Here is a 21,664-nt window from a genome sequence, read left to right on the forward strand (position 1 = left end):
AACCCGGAAGTAGGTGTTTTGGTTTGTGAACTTTGCCTCGGAAGCATAACATGCTTTAAAAACGGACTTCCGAAACGGATTAAGTTCATAAACCAAGGTACCACTGCACTAGATACTGGGCAAATGTAATGACCCAATTACTTCTGACTACTCCTTAACCAGGAATTGTGCACTAGAACTAAAAAGACCAATGACACTTAATTTTGCTTGGTGGAATGTTGCATTGAACAGTTTGTCAGCCTCCCCTTGCTTTGCCTGGGGGAGCACCTTCGGGCAACAGGGGAAAAGGGAAGCCAGCAGAGAATGACAACACTAGATTATTTTAATAACAGCTGACTACAGGAAACTCTTGACTGTCTAGACTCTAGACAATGAGGAGAAGAACTCTTGTGGAGAGGAAACACAGAAAATAGAAGCAGCAAGATGCTAGAGAGACAATAGCTTTCTAAAGACCAAAATTCAAGTCACATTACAAGTATAGTTTTTCCTTGTGCATTTTTGCTTCAGAACAGCAATCATGGGGCAGGCGGCAACTATCAGGACTAGGACTGAAGAAAGTGGAGGAAGGAACTTAAATCTTTAGCACCCATCCCCTTAAAGCTATTTGTGTGAAAAGCAAAGCTGTCATTGGTCCCAGCAAAAGCTTCTTTCTGATGCAAACAGAAACTCAAGGGGAGGGGGGATTTTCAGCAGAACTATGCATGGGAAGAAAAGGTTTAAAAAATCTCCACCCATGCAATTCTCCAATACTTTGGCTCCAATACTTTGGTCATCTCATGAGAAGAGAAGACTCCCTGGAAAAGACCCTGATGTTGGGAAAGATTGAGGGCACTAGGAGAAGGGGACGACAGAGGACGAGATGGTTGGACAGTGTTCTCGAAGCTACGAACATGAGTTTGACCAAACTGCGGGAGGCAGTGCAAGACAGGAGTGCCTGGCGTGCTATGGTCCATGGGGTCATGAAGAGTCGGACACGACTAAACGACTAAACAACAACTATCAGATCTCCTAAATCTGTGGGATTTAAGGGATTGTTGTTGTTGTTGTTGTTGTTGTTGTTGTTGTTGTTGTTGTTGTTGTTGTTATGTTCCATGTTCCATGCAATTCCCAGCATCTCCAGATAGGGCTGGGAAAGAACTCTGCCACAAACCTGATCTAGACAGGCAATCATCTGTCTTGATATAAGGCAGCTTCCTATCTTCCAAGAATAACCACAGTTTATGGATTGGACAACACAGTAAACTGAGGTTAATTTAAAGCAGAAGCTTCCAGTCTCATTGGAGCCATGCTGGGAGTGGGAGAGCAATGGAGAGCACAGAAGTCCAAGGGGAGCTAGGCTCTTTCTTATCATGCTAAACCATGATGACCATGGGCTCAAGCAGTAAGAAGCCCCATTGAACTTAAGACTCATATGCTCATCCGCCTTCTTCCCAAGCGTGTCTAGGAAAGTGTTTAGTTTCACTTTCCATAAAACCTGGCTTGTTAGGTGCAAACCAAATATTGTGGTTTAAAAAACCCTCTGGTTAACTAAGCAAGCCAGCTTTGCAATTGATTATTTGAAGTTAAGTTTGTTTAGAAACTGACTAAAGTCTGGGAGTCATGGTGACTACTTCCTGCTCACGCACATAGTTTGAAACAATGCTATCTCATCATGTGAGAAGTGGGCCAACTGGAAATTTTGGCCACAACCCCCTACTAAATTTCAGCTGTCTTAGGAAATACCACTTCCCCATAGAAAACACTTGTTGTTACCTAAGCCACTCAAATGCACAAAGAAAAACTCCCTTGGGCAATCTTATCTCCCCAGAAGCCCAGCATTCTGCAGTCCCTCTTCCCAGTCCTCAGAACCACAAAATGACAAGACTAACCATCCTTGATGTCCTTTTTCCTCGTCAGTGTAGACAGTTTTGGGCAGAGGAAATCAGGTAAATAGCAAATGGGAACAGATTAAACCCTGACTTCTCCCAGCTCTGCAGTCTCAATCCAATTTGTTCCCTGTTGCTTTTAAGCTTAAACAAAGAGTCAGCAGATCTGAACATGGATCTCCAATATGCATTTTGGTCCTTAGCTTCTTTTGTGTATTTATCCCCATTCGGATTGCTTGTGAAGCATCCAGTAGCTAAGTAATTTGACTCACCTGTTGTAAAAATGTATCTGCGCACAGATCAACAATCAGTACCTAAGGAAAGAGATAGACGGTTACTCCATATAATCCACAAACCCCTTGTGCAACCCACAGTCCTCCTATGCTGATTCATATGACACTGACAACAAGCTATTGTCTGGCTGCACAGAACAGATAACACAGATCAGATAACATAAGCACAACCCTTCTTATCAAGTGACCGCGGTGTCCATCAATCATTGGCAATCCAGGATAGGACAAAGTTATCACTTCATAGCTCTGACTTCAATTCAAGCACTTTGGTGGAAGCTATTGCGCATGAAGGGGGCCACATCTACAATGGCAGCACATTCCAACTGAGAAGAGAAGGAAGGGGGAGCGGTGTCTACAAATGAAAATTCAGATCCCCGGCTCCATCTTTAAAAAAGTTCTTCTGTGAAATGGGCCATTGAGCAAACAGTTGTGTTGGTACCAATGGAGAGCATTCAACTAACATGTCCCGTCAGGACAAGAATTGCTCTGGAGGGGTTGGGGGAATAATAATAATAATAATAATAATAATAATAATAATAATAATAATAATAATAAATAAATAAATAAATAAATAAATAAATTATACCCCGCCCATCTGGCTGGGTTTCCCCAGCCACTCTGGGCGGCTTCCAACAGAAACATTAAAATATACTAATTTCTTAAACATTAAAAGCCTCCCTAAACAGGGCTGCCTTCAGATGTCTTCTAAAAATCTGGTAGCTGTTTTCCTTTTTGACATCTGATGGGAGGGCGTTCCACAGGGCAGGCGCCACGACCGAGAAGGCCCTCTGCCTGGTTCCCTGCAACTTGGCTTCTTGCAATGAGGGAACCGCCAGAAGGCCCTCAGAGCTGGACCTCAGTGTCCGGGCAGAACGATGGGGGTGGAGACGCTCCTTTAGGTATACTGGACCGAGGCCGTTTAGGGCTTTAAAGGTCAGCACCAACACTTTGAATTGTGCTCGGAAACGTACTGGGAGCCAATGTAGATCTTTCAAGACCGGTGTTATGTGGTCTCGGCGGCCGCTCCCAGTCACCACTCTAGCTGCCGCATTCTGGATTAGTTGTAGTTTCCGGGTCACCTTCAAAGGTAGCCCCACATAGAGCGCATTGCAGTAGTCCAAGCGGGAGATAACCAGAGCATGCACCACTCTGGCGAGACAGTCTGCAGGCAGGTAGGGTCTCAGCCTAGATCAGATTTAGGGGTGGGTGGGAGGAGGGGGACAGAACATTCTACTGCACAAGCAGAAATCCTTGGGCTGATGAACATTCATGTAGCACCACACTGGATACACTGATGGACTCAAGGTTTGTGCAAGTGTAAGAATTAAGCATATTGTCTTAAATGAATAGGTCATCCCAGAACACACGACTAAAGCTTTCACCGCTTCCTCACTAATATGGTGTAATAACTGGGGCACCACCATCCCTTACATTTCCTCCTGAGGTTTTCTCAGATCTCACCTCTTCAATGGGCAGGTCCTGGAGCTGAGTTAAGGAGCAGGAGAGGATGCCAATAAGGAAAGGGGTAGGTGAGCAGACAATGTCTATCATAGAATCTGGCAGGACAGGGATATAAGTGTGTTGCCAGGTGAACGGGTAGAGTGCTGCAACCACAGCATGACCACATTTGGACAAGGTGCTAAGTGAGGAAAATAAAACACAAAAGCATTAGAATCATAGAGTTGGAAGAGACCACAAGGGCCATCCAGTCCAACCCCCTGCCAAGCAGGAAACACCATCAAAGCATTCTTGACATATGCCTGTCAAGCCTCCGCTTAAAGACCTCCAAAGAAGGAGACTCCACCACACTTCTTGGCAGCAAATTCCACTGTTGCAGCTTTTACTGTCAGGAAGTTCTTCCTAATGTTTAGGTGGAAGCTTCTTTCCTCTAGTTTGAATCCATTGCTCCGTGTCCGCTTCTCTGGAGCAGCAGAAAAAAACCTTTCACCCTCCTCTATATGACATCCTTTTATATATTTGAACATGCCTATCATATCACCCCTTAACCTTCTCTTCTCCAGGCTAAACATACCCAGCTCCCTAAGCCAGTATAGTCAGTATATAAAGTCCCTGGCTGACGAAAAGCACCCCTAATTTAGAGAAATTAATTTAGATCAGGTAAAGGCTAAAATGTGATGTATGCCATGGTCCCATGCAAGAGGAAATATGTACTACTTTTGGAATGGCACCACTGCAAAATAGAGGTAGTTAACGGAAAGAATGAATGCCGTCCCATAATAAATACTCCCTGGTTCTGGAAAGCCAGAAAATTAGCAGGAAAGAATACAGGCTTTTCCATGGCATGAAAGTCTTCTAAGTGCAATTTGTGTTTTTTATGGAGGAAAATTCACACATGCTATCTCCCACCACAATTATGAAGTTGTACAGTTCCAAGATGACTGTGTAATGCACTTTTCCCGAATACGAAGGGCATAGGAATATAGGAAGCTGCCTTATACCAAGGCAGACAATTGGTCCATCTAGCTAAGCATTGCCTGCACTGACTGGCAGTGGCTTTTCAGCATTTCAGACAAGCATTTCAGACAAGATTTGAGATGCCAGGGATTGAACCTGGGACCTTCTGCATGCAAAGCAATGCTCTACCGCTGATCTACAGCCCTTCCCCAGCTAGCCCTGCCATTCCAGATTTTGGTGTCAGGTTCCATGCAAGCTACACCATATGTGCAAACTTATGTAGACCAATAGTATTTTTTCCAGTAATTCATGAATATCTGTTTCATGTTTCCAGAGTTTGCATTTTATGGTGGCTGAATTTCAATGATGATGATGATGATAGTCTATATATGCATTAACAAGAAAAGTTGCAATTATTTTGTGGCATGAAAGGTTCCAAAAGGGCGGTGGGAAACACACACACACACACACACACACACACACACAAAGATCTTGCCAAGCCAGGCAGGGGACTTGTCGTTTCAGTCTCACCTCAAATTGTCAGCAACGAAGATCACCCTCCTTTCCAGCAGGAGAGAAGCGCAGACTTGGATCAAGTGAGAGATGCTGAGGCACTTAAACAGGCATTCAAAGTCAACATGTTCCAGACGCGAATCCAGGGGACGGCAAAGCTCAATTACCTGAGAGCAGACAATTGTAAATGAGTTATGGACAAGAACTGAGCCATTTTGTTGTTGTGTTCTCTCCTGAAACCCAAAATGTTGAGGTGGTACCTTGGTTGTCGAACTTAACCCGTTCCAGGAGTCCGTTCAACTCCCGGAACCGTTCGAAAACCAAGGCATGGCTTCCGATTGGCTGCAGGAGGTTCCTGCACTCAATCGGAAGCCTCGGAAGCCGCGTCAGACGTTCAGCTTCCCAAAGACGTACACAAACCGGAACACTCACTTCCCGGTTTGCGGCGTTTGGGAGCCAAAACATCCGAGTACCAAGGCGTTTGACAACCAAGGTATGACTGTATTCACTTAAATAATTATAGGAGCAGAATGGCTTCCTCTCCCCCCTACACACATGCACTATGCCATCCCCAAATCTGCTACAAGGGTTGGGGGAAAACCCAGAACAGAACAGAAGGGGTGCAGATAGGGGAAGGGAAGTCCCACTGTGCAAATGGAAGTCGTTCCACTCATACATTTATTTAGGTGTGTGCTCAAAGACTTGGCAAGCTCTGAATTGTGTCCCAAAAGGACCATAGCTGCCAAGTTTTCCCTTTTCTCGCGAGGAAGCCTATTCAGCATAAGGGAAAATCCCTTTAAAAAAGGGATAACTTGGCAGCTATGAAAAGGACAGATAAAGGATGCCAGCAACCCAGCAACCCTCTGGAAATTGCTTTATGGCTTGCACATTCTGGGCAGTGAAGCAAGCATTCCCCCAGTTTCCTACTGCAATCATGGTGATCATTCCTCACGCTAGGCAACAATGCCTTTTGCCGTTACCTCATTTCCTGCTCCCGGCAGGAAACTCTTCACAGTGATGGTGCGCCCAGGAGCAGGGAATGGTGCCTCCATGACGCTGCGCATGAATGGGTGCACCAGGGCTGGGGACATCTCACGCCTCTTCTCCACTTCATCCAATATCTGCATGTGAAGAATTTACTGTTACAAGACTGGTTCTTCCTGGCCACAACACAAGTGAGAAACAGCTGGATAGCTCTGCTGGTTATAGCGTAGTGCTTATAGCACCAAGATTGCAGGTTTTATCCCCGCAAGGGACAGTTGAATATTCCTGCATTGCAGGGGGTTGGACTAGATTATTCTCAGAATCCCTTCCAACTCTATGATTCTATGAAAGCAGAGAGGATTGACACTTCAGCACTTCAGCTGATGTCCTCTCACTTTCAATGTGTAAGATGTGCTGTGTTATTGGCACATGATATGAAGGCATGTTCATTTCCCTCCCCCAGCACAGATGTGCCCTTCATTGTAATGGCACAACCATCCAGAGATACCAGTTTTCCAAGTTAATTCACCAGAAAAGTAAGTAAGTGAGTAAGTCACCGTGTCACCAAGTGTGGGCATTCCCCACCCACCCAGGACACACCCCTAAGTGCATCCCCCCCCCAATTCTACCTTCCTCACATTCAATTCATCATTCCTTCACCTCCTCTAGCTCAGTGTGAGCCACTTTCAAAGTTTGTCAGCATTCTTCCAGACTCCAGAGCCGCCTACGCTTCCTTCACAATACTTTATTAAGTCGCGTAATTGCGTATTTAAATGCACACACATCCCATTTGTTTTCCATTGCTGTCTCTTTCACTTTTCTAAGTGGCCGCTAGTGTGCTTGGAGTAATACTGATCGTGTAATGAGATCTGAGATCTTACTGTATGTTACACTGTGCATCTCAAGACAAATGAGGAGGCGGCAGTTTTACCCTGGGGCCAAAGCAGAAGGCAATTCAGTTCAACCCCCTAATCCTACGAAAAGCAATGAGTGCGCATTTCCTCATTGTTCATGAATTCATGCCTAAAATCCATCAATATGGCACATGGAGGTTGTAAATGGTTCAAAGAGAAGGCCAAAATATGCTTAAAATTGAAATGCTAATGTTCTATTATAGATTTCCTTTATATGACTGGTAATATTGCAGAGAGCAGTTAACAGCACTTCACAGGTAACAGTTTTTCAAAGCGAACATAAGAACTGCCCTGCTGGATGAGACCAATGGCCCATCTTTCTCTCACGGGGGTCAACCAGATGCCTTGAGAAGCCCACAAACAAAACATGAGCACAACAGCACTTTCCCCACCTTTGATTCCCAGGAACTGGCATTCAGAGATATACTGCCTCTGACACTGGAGGCAAAACATAGCCATCATGGTTAGTTGCAAGCCAGTTGCCTATGGGATGTCCAAAACATTGCAGGCAAACAATCAGGATGCTTTGTGCAAATCTCAGATAAGTTTGGCAATGCCACAACGACTATGTATAATGAAGGATGTGAATCCGAGTTCTGGTTTTGACCTATAAAGTCTTAAACGGCTCAGGGCTGCAGTGCCTTGAGGACCGTCTGTCCCCATATGAACTGACCCAGACCCTGAGATCACCATCTGAGAGCCTTCTTTGTGCACTTTCTCCACAAGAGGTCCAGAGGGTGGCAGCACAAGTACAGGCCTTTTCTGCAGTGGCTCCCCATGTGGAATGCTCTTTCCTGGGGGGTTCACCTGGAGCCTTCATTACGTATATTTAGGCACCAGGCAAAAACGTTTCTCTATAACCAGGCCCATAACATTCTATGTCCTTTAAAACATGTCATTCAAAATTTGTTGTGTTTTGTTTTATTATGTATTTTGTCTTCTCATGTTGTACTTTTATGTTGCGATCTTCAGATGAAGGGCAGTATACAAATTTAATAACTGACAATGAAATGAATGGCAAGCAACAAGCATTCTAGGGAGTGGACAGCTGTTGTGTGATGAAGTCTCTTCAGAATACGTTACAAACCACATTGAACAAATTATTGTCATTTTGCCAGTCTACAGCCAGCAAGGCAGTTTTCTCTGCAGTCTTCCTCAAAGCATTGCCCTTCTCTTCCAGTAAGAAGGGAACTGAAAGCTTGTTTCTTAAGAGCTTCTTTAAATCAGGAGACCACATCCTTTCCAGCCATAACTCTGGGGGCTGGGGAAAGGGGTTGGCTTTGGATTAACCTTTACTGGTGCTGATTTTGCTTCCACCTCACTAAAGGTGCATTTAAGGTACAACCCTTCCCCTCATTTCCTTTACTACAGGGCTGGGGAGCCTGTAGCCCTGCAAATGCTGCTGGACTACAACTCCCATCATCCCTGGCCTGGCCCTGCTGGCTGGAGCAGATGGGAGCGCAACTAACTGCTGTAGACCCACAGGCTCCCCACCTTGGTTCCTCTAATGTTTGGCAGGTGCTGTGAAAAGATGTGTGCCATCCCAACAACCAACAGCAACCCTAGAAAGGCATTTTACCACTTTCTCTATGAGGTTCAGGGCAACCCACTCACCTTAGAGAAAAGGTTGAAGCAGCCGAGGCGACTCACCATGCAATATACCTCAGGTAGTCGTTTGCCTTTCCCTTCTGGCTAAAAAGGAGACAAGAGCAGACCTTTAGGTGCAAAGCAGTGGAACGTGCAAGAAGGCCAGACTGCTAAGGATCTCTCACCCTACCGTCACCTGAGCACCCCTGGTTTCAGCTTCTAATAGTGCGTCTTCCCTCCACCCTCTTTTTCCTTCAATATGCCAGCCTTAAGAATTATTTGAAGCTGCTCAGGCATCTAGGCTGCTAGCCAATCCATCCACAGGACTGTGGACATGCACTCATCCTTAACCTGCAGCTGCAGAGCTTACATGCTAGCATCCAAGACAGGGAGCTACTTACCAGGAGCTTCTTGCAATATCCGAACCAGCGGCTGCCATCCTCCCCAGTCAGCACAAAGGAAAACGTTTCGCTGGGAAAGAGAAAAAAAAGTGTCATGCTGACTGAGCGAGCACAGCAGGAGTTAGCCTACCCTGCAGAGGGCCCCATCTTCACAATGTGAATTTCACTGCTGGGCACAAATGACACAGAGCTTGTCCAGTTCCTAAATCTGTTTACAGCAGATATTTCATCAGTGTGCTGCCTTCCAAGATCTCCACCCACCCAGAAATGACCAGAACTGGCCGCCAAGAGATTATCTCCTTACCCCACCCTTGTTTGCAAGGGTCCCACTGGGGTAGGTAAGCAGTTCATGGTCAGCAATATCTAGGTCACTGTGACACTGCAGTGAATTGGGGGAAGGGTGGGCAGAAAGTAACAAGCAGATAAAAAGATTGCTACAGGGTTGTAGTTTTATTTGTGCTTTTAAACACTCATTTCAAGGAAGGGTATTTAAAAAAATAATCAAATCAATTTCTTCAACTAGCCAAAAGGACACGCTTCCTAATGCATCTCAGTCTGAGAGCAGCAAAACCACATGAAAGGGGAGACATGTTGCCCTTACCAAGGGCAACCAGCCCTACCCCTCGGTGCTCAACAAGAGATACTCCAAGAGATGGAAAACCAGCAGCAAGGGACCTCGGGCATGCAAGACCATTTCCCTAAAGTCAGGCCCAACACCTGTTGTCATCATTTGTTTATGTATTTGAACAATTTGTATACCACTTAATCAGTCATCTCCAAGACCCAATGCAACAAGACTAAAAATGTGTTAAATTTGTAATATCAGAATTCAGTTTAGAAGCCTGCTGGAAATGAAAGAAAAAAGGCTTCATTGAGCACTGGAAGTTCAAGAGGAAGTGACATCGGGTGTGGGGTGGTTTCCTGGATTGTAAGGTGCCGCTGACCTACTGATCATAGGTGCCTCTAAACCCCTGTGCCTTTGCAAACTGATTTCAAACCGCCTGGGCAAAGGAAGTGGGGTGTGAAGACACCGACAATCAGCCTGCTTACCCCTGAGCTTTGGCCACACTGACAATGAAAATGTTATGCCTGATGTCATGGTGACATTGGGTAATTGACAGGTTGGTAGCCATACCGATCTATCAAAATGCCACACAGGGGTTGGAGGAGGTCTGACTCAGACTCAATGCTGCTCCCAAGTAATCCAATTCTTAGCCTAGATCCTCACTAAATAAAAACAATCCATTTTACAGTCTCTCACCTCTTTGACTCTGATGTTGGGCACCAGTCTTTGGGGTCAGGAAAACAGAATTTGGGGATGACCTTTAGCCTCTCTTCAGTGTCCTTAGATTGCCGAAAGGGGTGGTCAGGCTGCAGAGGGAACACACGCCACATCACTGAACACAGCCAGGCAAGCACAGAGTTTCCTCTCTGGGAGCAGACATGGGAGATTATCCTCCAAGTACACCAAACACCAGCCCCCCCTCCCATATCAATTTTCATCCTCTCCTCTCCCTCCAAGAGCTGCTTTTGACATGAATACCTTGAAAAAGGTACCCCACTCCCCCCAAATAAAAATAAGTTACACTTTTTCAAAGGCAGAGGAACAGTTTCCAGGTATGATCAGATCAATTCTGCATTAAGAGTATGCAGGTTACTGATTTCCTTAAGAATTCATTAACCAATTTCCAACAAATGTTTCCAAAGCAGTGCTCAATAAAAATATCAGAAAACAGAGTGTATAATAATAAAAAATAGGCATATGAATATATACATGCCTTGCTATTTCCTGATTAATTTACAGCATGGCCTTCGTTGTTAAAAAAAAAACACTCCTGCCCACTCCAGTCTAGCTTGCTTTACTGTTGAGACTAGTAAAGGCTTTCCAGAAGCTTTGCTTTACTGCAGGCTCCCATGCAAGGGAGTGACTGGCACATTGTTTGGAAACAGCACTATTTTTGGAGCTGGTGATAGCCTGTAATCACTGTGCTCATGTTATAATCATTGCCTTGTAATTACTAGGGCAATGTTTCCTGCTGGATCCCAGCCTCAAAGACCCTCCCGTGCAAATCTTGTTAACATCCTACCAAATATCTCCCAGGCAGAGGGAAGGCTAGCAGACTGGCAGGGCGCCACCCACTTTGTCAGCAGTGGTACAAAGAGAGGCGGTGGGATGTTGCTCACTGTGCCTCCTGAGCAATGTAGGCCAACACATTCCCCCTCCCTGTTTTTGTTATCAACAAAAACCAGGATGAAGTCAGCGCTGCTCTGGGATTACCATTAAAACTCTGCTGCACTTCCTCTCTCTGTCTGTGAGCCGACCCCAGCAGCGCAGCACTAGAAACTGGTGCATGTTTTGCCAAAACAAAGCTGAGCTTCTTTTCTGGCTCTCTGGCAAAGAGCTGAGCAATCGTTCAAGCCCAGATTTTGCACAGGGGCTTGGGCACAGCCAGCTAGGTCAGCACTTGGGCATTTCCACTAGACCACAGTCCAGCAGGCAATGTTTCAGCCTGAGGGCGGAAATATATGTTGCTCCCCAATGCATGTAACATGCAAGGCCCAATGGTTGCTTTTCTTAGGAGGGAGTTTTGGACTGGGAGGGGGGGATGGAACTGGAGAGGGAGCATTTAACCCTTTCTCTGCCCCCAAATCAATTCTCCATCCAAGCCGCTTGCATCCCAACACCTCCGTCAGATTCCAAACATACTTTTGAGGAAGCAAGCATGCATTTTAAACCCCACAGGATATGTATTTTGGAGGTGCAATTTATTTCAGGTGACGTAGGCCATCTTTGAGTGTTTTAAAAATAAAACAGAAAGGTGGGGTTAAAACATCACTTACAGACAGATAGACTAGAGATTTATAGAGGTTTATAGGGAAATGGTGTATTTTGCATCTCCCTCCTGAAGCTGCATTTTTTAAGGAAAAGCAGCTGTCGGACTCTTTTGGCACATATTTTGCATATAACATGCAATTAGGCTCCAAGGATGCTCCAGTTCCTGAGGGGCCTAGGATGAATCCCGATGACTGCCACAAAATCAATCTCAGTCACCCACTGTGCTATGGGCCTTTGATAAGTCTCATTCCCTTACAAGTCACTGAAACTGCACAGTGGAATTATTTTAAGAGATACAAAAACGTCAACCAAGGACTCACAGACCAGATAGTATACTTGTGCTTCTATTCATCTCAATGTGTATTATACTGCTATGACAAGAGCAACGGGACTCACAATGCATATTCACAATAACATTAAGCTCTGGACAATGGAGACAGACGTCTGCATTGCTATGCCACTCACCTTGCTAGGAAACTGCTGTATAATCTGTGGGGTGTAAGTTGCATCCGATGGCTTCTTCTGTAGTGACACCACCACAAAGAGCTCAAAGAGCTGCTGCTCCTGGAACTCAATGAGGTCCCGCTCCAGAGTCTGGTAGTGTGGATTTCTCTTGGACTGAGCCTGTACCTGCAGCAGGCGCTTATGGCGACCTAAGAGAGACAAATGACCCCTTAACTGCTAAAGCCTTTTATCCTAAGTGAAGGAAGCGGAGGCAGCAACAGAGAGGAAGAAGGTTGAGGGGTTAGGGGCAGATTAGCCAACATGGTGCCCTCCAGTTCTTGTCGAACTCCACCTCCCATCAGTCCCACGCAGCATGGCCAAAACTCAAGGATTATGGGAGCTGCAGTTGGACACACATTTGGAGGGCAATACATTGACCTGGCCTGGATTAGGGAATTTACTCAAGGTCATGCAGATGTTCAATGATAAAGTTGGGAACAAGGCAATATCTGTTCTCCCACATACCAGTAAAGGTTGGAGGAGCAGTAAGCAAGAGACTTACTTGTTTGGTAGCAAATTAGCTACGCTGCCCAATCTGAGGCAAAACATACTAACATCTGAAAGCTAAAGCACGAGAACAGAGCTGGTTTCCTCCTCTCCACCACAGTGAGCTATCACAAAGCATCCCATTCTGAATGGGATTGGAGCAGTATTCAAAACTGCACCAACTGCAGTGACTTAGGCTTCATGCAGCCTGCATTTAAAAGTCGCACTTCCTTTATTCCAAACCTGACTGCAGTGTCTTCCCTTCCCACCTCTAGCACCTAAGAGAGGGTGCTTATCTGAGTGCCCACACAAGACAGTTTGTAGGATGGATGGAGAAATGACGACATTGGTGGGCACTACTGAAGTGTGTCTGTGCTAGGCTACAGGCAAAGCTTTGCAGGCATGGAGAGCAGGAAATGCTGGTGTGTCCAGAGCCACTGGTGCCAGCTAGAGCAGATGAGTCATGACACAGATCCAGTTTGGAGCCTGTTGCTCTAGTTGTTCTTCCTCCAGTGCTTATATGCAAGCCTGGGATAAAGGGCCAAACTCATTATGTATAATCTCACTCCAGTTACTCCTTTTTTTCCCAGGAAAGGGTGTTTCACAATCTTGCAGGACCATACTGAGTACAGAAATGAATGGGCTAAAGAGGCAACACTGGAGATGCCTTTGGGAGGGGCGTGTGACTAGCCTCTTGATATATTTTACCACAAGAAGCTCAGTGATTACTTTGTAGCACCATGGAACTGGAGAGAAGCAGCTTCTGCAGCATCTAGATGCCCTAACTCTAACCTTTTTCTTTTCGGATGTTTTCTCTTCACTTTTGGAAAAGGACACAACTGCTTTGGATGGAATCTATTCCCTAAAAGAGTTGGGGTTTTTGAGGGGAAACCTCCCTCCTTTGAGGGAACTCGTTCCACACTGGCTTATGTGCAGCAACACCCATTCATGCCTGCCATGTGATTACCAGGTTTCTCAGAGGATTCTGGCCCACTTTCAAGGTTTATGCGGAGCAACAGCTAAGTTTGTTGGGCTTTTCTGTTGCCCTGTAAAAATCAAATGTGCCCTAGAACATGTCAAACAATGCAAGAAAATAGTAAAGCTTGATGATTTTCCCATCAAGCAACTGGAACTCCAGAGTTCAAGGGGACACAGTTTGAAAGCCACCACCTGAGTTCTAAACATGCCCACTTCCTGCAGATATTTTTTTCCTATCGGTCACCCCAATCCTTTATTCTCTTTATTGGGATCCTAGGCATGAAGTCCTCATGCCAAAGTTTTAGTAGACATAGCTCCCAAGCAAGCTATGCTCTCCCAGGTGCTGGAAGAAATATGCACCCCCTGAGCTCCACAAGCAGCCAGGAATGGGGAACCGGTGGATCTCCAGTTGTTAATGGTCTACATCTGCCACCATCCCTGATCACTGTCCAACCTGGCTGGAGGTAACATGAGCTGGAGGCCAACAACATCCAGAGGGCCACAGCTTCCCATCCCTGCTCTAAGCATTCATAGTGAGCCCACTTTGCCACAAACAAATGGTCAATATTCCAAATACTCAAATGGTTCACAGAAGCTATACGCAGCCTGGCCATTTCTAGTGAATATACCAGCAGGTGATCCAGCAGCTATAATTATGCCCCATGAGCTAGCTCAGCCCTTGTGACTCACTCACTTTTTGGCAGATTCTCCGGTTCACTGTCATACCCATTGGTTTCACCTGAAACGATAGAGAATTTCCATCAGAATTTGCCAGCTGGGTGGGAATAGGAAATGCTGGAAGGCAATTGACGTGCTGATGACCCATCATGGGCCTAAGGGCACCAAAAGCTGGGCACAGGTGCAACATCTGGCAAAAGCATCTGCTGCCACACACACTCCAAGTGCTAAACAAAGCAAATAAAACTCATCATACGGTTTCGAGGAGGCATCTTCCATGTTGTGCAATGTAAGGAAGCATCACCATAAATTGTTTAGCACTACTAGGCAACTTGACAATGCTGATTTGCAAAATGCAGGTCACACAAAGAACACATGGCTCTTTACTAGGCAGTTCAGCACATGCCAGGAAGGAAAGCCGCATAGAAAAATGTAGTAGCACAGCTTTAAAAAAAAATCAGGGACTACTGTATTCTTCTGCAATTTTAGTACAGAACCTTCTACATTATCCTAAGGTCATTAGAAGAAGGGCAGGATAAAAAAAAAGGAGTAAGCAAATATTAAACATAATCAATACTCAAGAGTTGGCAAGTACATGCTTATCCCCACCAATGTTTTGATATCTGACTAGTAGAACTGTACATAACTTAAAATCTATACCTCTGGCTGGAGAAACTTCTTTTCCTGTCTGGGCCACCAACTTCACCCTCTTCTTCCCTCGTTTGGAGTCAAAGATTTCCTGAATCTTCAACACAAGCTGAAACCCAAAAAACAAAGTGGAAATCAAGAGGGGCCACATGTCTACCAAGTATCCAGACAAGGACCATAAAAGCTGGCCATTCACAGAGCCATGTTGGAAAATTTTGAGGTGGGCAGCTACCAAACCCATGTCAGGGATGATCTGATCCATCTAGAGGGCAAACTAAATCATCTGGCCTCCGGAAGAAACACGCAAAAGTGTAATTGAAAAGGATAACAAGGGATGCATATGGACACTGGATATACATGCCACTAGGAGTCCTGACATGGGCCTGATCTTGGGACCAGGTCACAGGGAGAAGTGAAACCTGTGAGCGACTAGAGAACTTCCCACAGTACTCTGTAGCATGAAGTGTTTGTTACATCTACAGTCTTGCGCAAAGGCACATTCAACTCCATGCACACAGACCCAAGATTCATAACATAGGTTGGCTTGGCTTTCCAAAGGTGTGCCTATTTAGAGGATCAGGAACATGAAAATCTATATTCATGCTCCATTACAACCATGTTCACCATTCTAGAATCTGATTGCTCATTTGCTACTGCTGAGAGGGAACCACTGATTTTCTGGCCCCCTCATGCATCACTGCTGGCCGCGATCCAACAATGTCTGGAGGGCCACAGATTCTCAAGGAAATGGCAGCAAGGGACCTCCCTTGCCGGGACTGAGGAACAGTTTGGGCCTGGAAATGACGGGAAGGACTGACCCTTCGAATAAAAGAGAGGGGAACATAGTTCCATATCTGGAGGCAGACAGGCAGGCAGGGTGCCCCTTTTTTGAGTTACCTACTTTATGTTGTTCTAAAAAACACACCATGCACTAAGAGCTGAGCGGTAGTGGCGGCAGCAGCCAAGCCCATCCAGTTCCATGTGTAGTATCAGGCGTCTTAAGCCACAGGCAGACAGAAAGCTCTTTGGCTCAGCATATCAAGTCATAACCTGCTGGCGCTCTCGTCTCCTGCGGAACTGCTTTGCTGCCTGAAAGGCGCGGCATGCAGGCCAAGTTCCCTCTTGCCCGGCTTTAAGAATGCATTCGACATTCCAAGCACAGGCCACAGGGTGGGGACCAGTCGTTCCCATCACCACCAGCAATGCACAAATGCAAGAGGCAATAGCCAGGTAAAGCCGCTCACAGTCCCAACCCTTTCCCTGACCTCGGCAACCCAAGCAGGGTCAGGCGGGCAGAGGAAGAAGGAACCGCAGCAGCAATCTGCTCGGCTGCCCCTGGGCCAAGGCGGTACACAATGGCGTGCAGCACAACCCGAGGGCACGGCTGCCCTTTTGCAGGAAGCACTGCACTTCCTCCATCCATTTCCTCCTGCCTCTCTTCCGCTCCTGCAGAGTTTTCCCAGCCTTGATCTTAATCTGAGAGCTACTTCGCACTTTGAAATGGTAGCCCTGTTACACTGGTGTTTGTTGAGACAAAATGTGCAAAATGCAAAGGGGGGGGGGAGGGTGTGCATGCCAGATAGCTGAGACTTTCCACAGCTTCTTGCCACGGAAGCACTGTGATTTGGAAACATGTTTCCCCACCACACACTTTCTAAGCCAGCTGCCACAAACTCTGGCGGTCACAGGGCTGTCATATTTGTCAGCAGCTTCAAGAACCCAGGAAAAGTGGTTGAGAGCTGCAGATATGGCATCAGGATGCTGGAACGTAGCACATCCTTCTCTGGTGGGGTTGACCAAGATTCTTTGCCAGTGTGTTTGGGCATCACTCCAGCAATCTTGTGAGTTCAGAGTGAGAGAACAACATGCATTTTCCCTGTCGGTAAATTACTCCTTTACTTTTGGAGGCTGTTTAGGGGTCTTTGTCTGACAAAGGGCACTCATCATTCCTCTTGGCACAATATTTATAATCATCTTTGCACACTCCAAAAAATGCTGATGTGTAACACTTGGAAAAGGCAACAAGTCTGGCCTGGGGAATATGCTAGCCTTCCCTCCTCCTACCCCCAATTCCCTCTGCCACAGAAGAAAGAGATTTCTACTAGGCTGTGTGGGCTGGCTCAGTCCTTTAGCCTAAAGTAGATGCCAGAATTGGGAACTTTTATTGCTCAGGTCCCTAGCTAGACAACAATATCTGAATCACATCTTTTTTTTTTGCAATGCTTTCTTACTGCAGGGTTGCCAAGAGAACTGGTGTGTGTTGTGCACTGGTTTTTTAAAAAATACAGATGTATGCGAGGTGATATAAAAAGACCCCCAGCTGGACAAGAGCCCAATTTCTCCAGTGCGTAGGCAGCGCCAGAAGCGAATCATGGTTTGCCGACTACACCAGTCATGCATCTCTGTTATTCACTCACCCACAGGAGGGAGCGGCAGGAAACACATCAGGAAAATGATATTCAAGTTCTATGGAACTGTCTCATTCCTAATAAACTGCTCAGCAGCTTCAAGCCGCAAAACACTTTGGAGGTTAAAATGTTAAATCCGGAGTAAGCCGCTCCAGAGGAAGAAGCTACATGAGTCTAGGCAGAATAAAATGAACTCAGGGTCACATTGAGCCTTTACAAGCATCATTGATCACTTGTTTAAAATCAGAATTAAACTTCCAAAGTGAATGGGGGTTAGCTGTGTATTAGCCACATACTGCCTTTGCCCACTTGCTAATCAGTCTGAATAGCTGTCTATGCACAGCAGGACAACAGCATCCAAATAAACAAAGGAGTGAAATTAATTCAGGCACGGGCTTCCACAAGGAGGACTAGCTAGCTGAGTCTTGCACCTAGGTTTGAACTAGGTTCAAATCGCTGCTTAGCATTGCTGCAGAGGAAGGGTGAAGATCTCCTCGAGCTCAGGGAAAGAAAAAAAGAAAAGACTCTTGCTCCTCTTGCTGCATTCCCCCTGGGGAAAAAACCCTCAAAGTTTTGAATCGTCCTTCCTCACCCGAGGTAGATTCTTCCTCTTCCTGCTTCCAGCCTCGCCTGCTTTGAAGAACTTCCACTCCGTCAGCGTAACAGGTAGAGTTGTGTCCTTTGGCAGCCTCCCACGCAGGCAGATCCTTGTGGTCTTTAGCTCCAAGGTTTTGCGGTGAAGGAAGTGTGGCTTCGGGGGCAGCTGCACAAAACCAAAAAAAAGAGGACAAATAAAAACATGGTTGAGAGTGAGAAGGTTTCACTAGGAAAGTGATGCCCAGTAAGCTGAATGTGGGTAGGCACCAATAATGAACAAAAATTCTGCAAACAGGCTGCCTGCTTTTTATGGTAGTGGCAATGAAGTAGAAGTGTCTAACAGGTATGGAACAATCCCTGGTTTGGAGAAGAGCACAGGCCGAAAAGTCCCCTTAGTTGAGCAGTGGGGAAATCTAATTAGGCCTGCCTGCTCTCCCACCGCCTGCCCAATTCTCCCGATTTACACACCTGTGCATTTAGCAATTGTTTAGCTTGGTGACTGTCCTCTTCCCCTAAAAACATTTGGGGGCAAAATAGCAGCTAACACAATCTCCCTGATTTGTCACTGGAGAAGCAGGGGGTGGGTGTCATTTCAAGTCAGTTATAATGGGAACCATGGACACAGGCTTTAAGTGCCTGCCAACACCTTTTCTTGGCTCCTCAAAAGTTGTTGGAACTCCAATCAGCCCCAGCCAGCAAGACCAATGGTTCAGGGCTGGAGGGCCACAGGATGGGAAAGGCTAGCATTGTGAATGCGCCTCAGGCTCATTCCTTCACAAGTGGGAGGGATGGAGAGGAAGCTTCAGCTTTCAGTCTTGAACAAATGCACTTCCCTATTTTATAAAAGCACAGTGAGTAGGGGGTCTGAAAAGGGAAGCATACACAGGTGCACAAGTGCCTCCCCTGCACTGCTACAAAGACCCCTGTGGTGCTGTAGATACTGGGCATATGGCTTAATCCCCAGGCAGCACAAGCGCCCCTCCCCAAAAGAGTACCCTAGTGCATGTGTGTGGAGGTATGCTCCTAACCCACAGATTGCGAATGCCCTTCAGCATGCATGGACAAATTTCCCCCTTCCTCTTTTGTTCTCTGCATGAGGAGTGCAGAGTATTGTCTTCAGACAAACAGAGATCAAGCTAATGCTAACACCGCACAGTGAAGCAGCATTTCACTCTCTAATGGTGAATTCACGCACATGTGCAATCTTCAGTCGATAACTGCCAACAATGGTGAAAGCCAGATTGTCTCAGGTTTGCAGTCACCTCAAACACACAAAACATTTCAATGGAAGCAGATCAAACACTTAGCTCAATGCCACTGAGTCTGTGCGTGTCTGAACTTATTCCATCTTAAGTCAACTGAATTCCTGTGAAGTGCAGAGGCAAAATCCAACCTTAGGTGGGGATGCAGAGAACAGACATTGAGAAATGGGCCTTCACCTTGGGAGTCTTGATGGTGTTCCGGGCAGGAGGCAGCTTCCAAGCAGAGGGGATCCTCCATAGAGGCTTCACTTTGATGTCTTCATACAGGTTCTCCTTAGCAGGATCTAGGAAAAAGGAGTACCGTGAAGGAGAGAGACAGAATACCAACTTGCTTGCAACAACAAAAGGCACAAACTGGGACTATGTCTACAGCAGGGCAGTGGAACTTCTGGCCCAAAAGCCAATCCTGGCCTACCAGAGGTTCAAATTGATCCCACAAGGACCATTTTTCAAAACCACAGCCACCTGTCAACCAGCTGATGGGCAGGGGGTGAATTCTACCTTGTTCTGCTACACAAGCAAGTTCACCAAAGGGAACTCATGCACAGAGCCAGTGGCTGCAGATAGCAGGTTTCAGCTCACCACCTACTGCTTGATGGGGGGCAGGTTCAGTCCTGCTGTGGAGCTGAAGCCCAACCACACAGGCAAAACTTGGCTGGTGGGAGGGACAACCCACCTGTCATTAAGATGTCAAAGGTCATGCGCAGGATTTTCTTGGTACAACAGACCAATACAGCTACTGTTTTGAAAATTACTCTCTGGCTTTGGTGTGCTACACACACACACACACCAGAAATCTATCAATTTGTTCTCAGAGAGCTGAGAGAAAAACATCATTTTCCCAAAGCTGTACAACCAGGAAAAGTCTCCTGAGAATACATCAATTATTTCTATCAAATAAAATGTGGCTCTTCAAATTGTTCTGAAACTACACAGAAAGGGGGTGGGGGAGAAGAGACACTTAAAAAGAAAACAGGAAAAATAAGGAGGAAATGAACAGGACTGAAGGAACTCTGATACGATGGAAGAATGGGGCAGCTTGAGCAGGTTTGGGGGCTGCATAAAACGACATTAGGGCCCATAGGGTGCCTACTTGTGAACTAATAGAAAGGAAATGGGGAGGAAGAAAGCACAAAGCAGCAGCATGCTCTGCAAATCCCCACACCCACTTCTCTTCAATTTGCTGTTTTTCAGCAGAGAAGTGGTATTTGATATCACTCAATAAACAGGTATCTATAAACATGTTCAACAGGTCAGCTCCAAACTAGTACAATTCATTTCCTCCAAGTGAACTTTGAAACATACCAATAATGTCCTCATAGAGGTTGTCCTCCGATTGCGTGCAATAGAGGCGGACACTTGTGCTGCCATTCAATTCTTCATGGAGCTTTTGGTACTCCATGGCTGCTAGCCGGTTTCGGTAACCTTGGATGTCCTCAAATTCAAAGGACTTTCTGCAAACAAAGCATAGAGTTGCCTTATCATCACACAATCCTCACAAGCAATAACATGCCCAACTCCTATGTTTTGTTAAAGGGCTTCTGCCCCTGTCTAGAGCTGTCTGAAATGTTTATTTTCCTTTTGGAGAATTTTCAGCATAAAACTGCTCTTTTAGATAAAGTAGTATTATGCATGTTTTCGGGAAAGCTGTCTTCAGTTCTTCTCCATTCAGAACGTATGAAGACAATAGAAAGGGGTGAGATCATTTTTAACATAATTTCTCTCAGAAATTATTTTTCATGCCTTAAGGCAGTGATGGGGAAACCTGTTCCTGCCCCAGGAGTTGATGGACTCCCATCAGCCCCAGCCAGTATGGCCAGTGGGCAGGCATGATGGGAGCTGTAGTCCAACACACATCTACATTTGAACATATGGGTTGTAATAGTCAATTTCGTTTGGACAACTATTTAGACTGATTATATTAATATATAATAGGGACCCAGGTGGCGCTGTGGTTAAACCACTGAGCCTAGGGCTTGCTGATCAGAAGGTCGGCGGTTCGAATCCCTGTGACGGGGTGAGCTCCCGTTGCTTGGTCCCAGCTCCTGCCAACCTAGCAGTTCGAAAGCACGTCAAAATGCAAGTAGATAAATAGGAACCGCTACAGCGGGAAGGTAAACGGCGTTTCCATGTGCTGCTCTGGTTTGCCAGAAGCGGCTTTGTCATGCTGGCCACATGACCTGGAAGCTATACGCCGGCTCCCTCGGCCAATAATGCGAGATGAGCGCGCAACCCCAGAGTCGGTCACGACTGGACCTAATGGTCAGGGGTCCCTTTACCTTTATATTAATATAT

The 21,664-nt window shown here is 46.0% G+C and overlaps 1 protein-coding gene across 1 annotated transcript in view; it reads right to left on the reverse strand.

The window, feature by feature from the left end:
* The window catches only part of DENND2C (DENN domain containing 2C), a 61,636-nt gene that overhangs the window by 7,916 nt on the left and 32,056 nt on the right, over nt 1-21,664 (reverse strand). Inside the window, exons 3-15 of the mRNA XM_060277162.2 lie at nt 20,675-20,823; nt 19,547-19,653; nt 18,103-18,273; nt 15,115-15,211; nt 14,471-14,515; nt 12,274-12,461; nt 10,234-10,343; nt 8,973-9,042; nt 8,599-8,676; nt 6,067-6,207; nt 5,105-5,253; nt 3,620-3,797; nt 2,138-2,179 (exon numbers count right to left, since the gene is read on the reverse strand). Coding sequence (XP_060133145.1) covers nt 2,138-2,179; nt 3,620-3,797; nt 5,105-5,253; nt 6,067-6,207; nt 8,599-8,676; nt 8,973-9,042; nt 10,234-10,343; nt 12,274-12,461; nt 14,471-14,515; nt 15,115-15,211; nt 18,103-18,273; nt 19,547-19,653; nt 20,675-20,823 — 1,525 coding nt within the window. The remainder of the gene's footprint in view (nt 1-2,137; nt 2,180-3,619; nt 3,798-5,104; nt 5,254-6,066; nt 6,208-8,598; nt 8,677-8,972; nt 9,043-10,233; nt 10,344-12,273; nt 12,462-14,470; nt 14,516-15,114; nt 15,212-18,102; nt 18,274-19,546; nt 19,654-20,674; nt 20,824-21,664) is intronic.

Source organism: Zootoca vivipara, chromosome 7 (assembly GCF_965207765.1).
Source record: "Zootoca vivipara chromosome 7, rZooViv2.hap1.1, whole genome shotgun sequence".
Taxonomy (NCBI): Eukaryota; Metazoa; Chordata; class Lepidosauria; order Squamata; family Lacertidae; genus Zootoca; species Zootoca vivipara.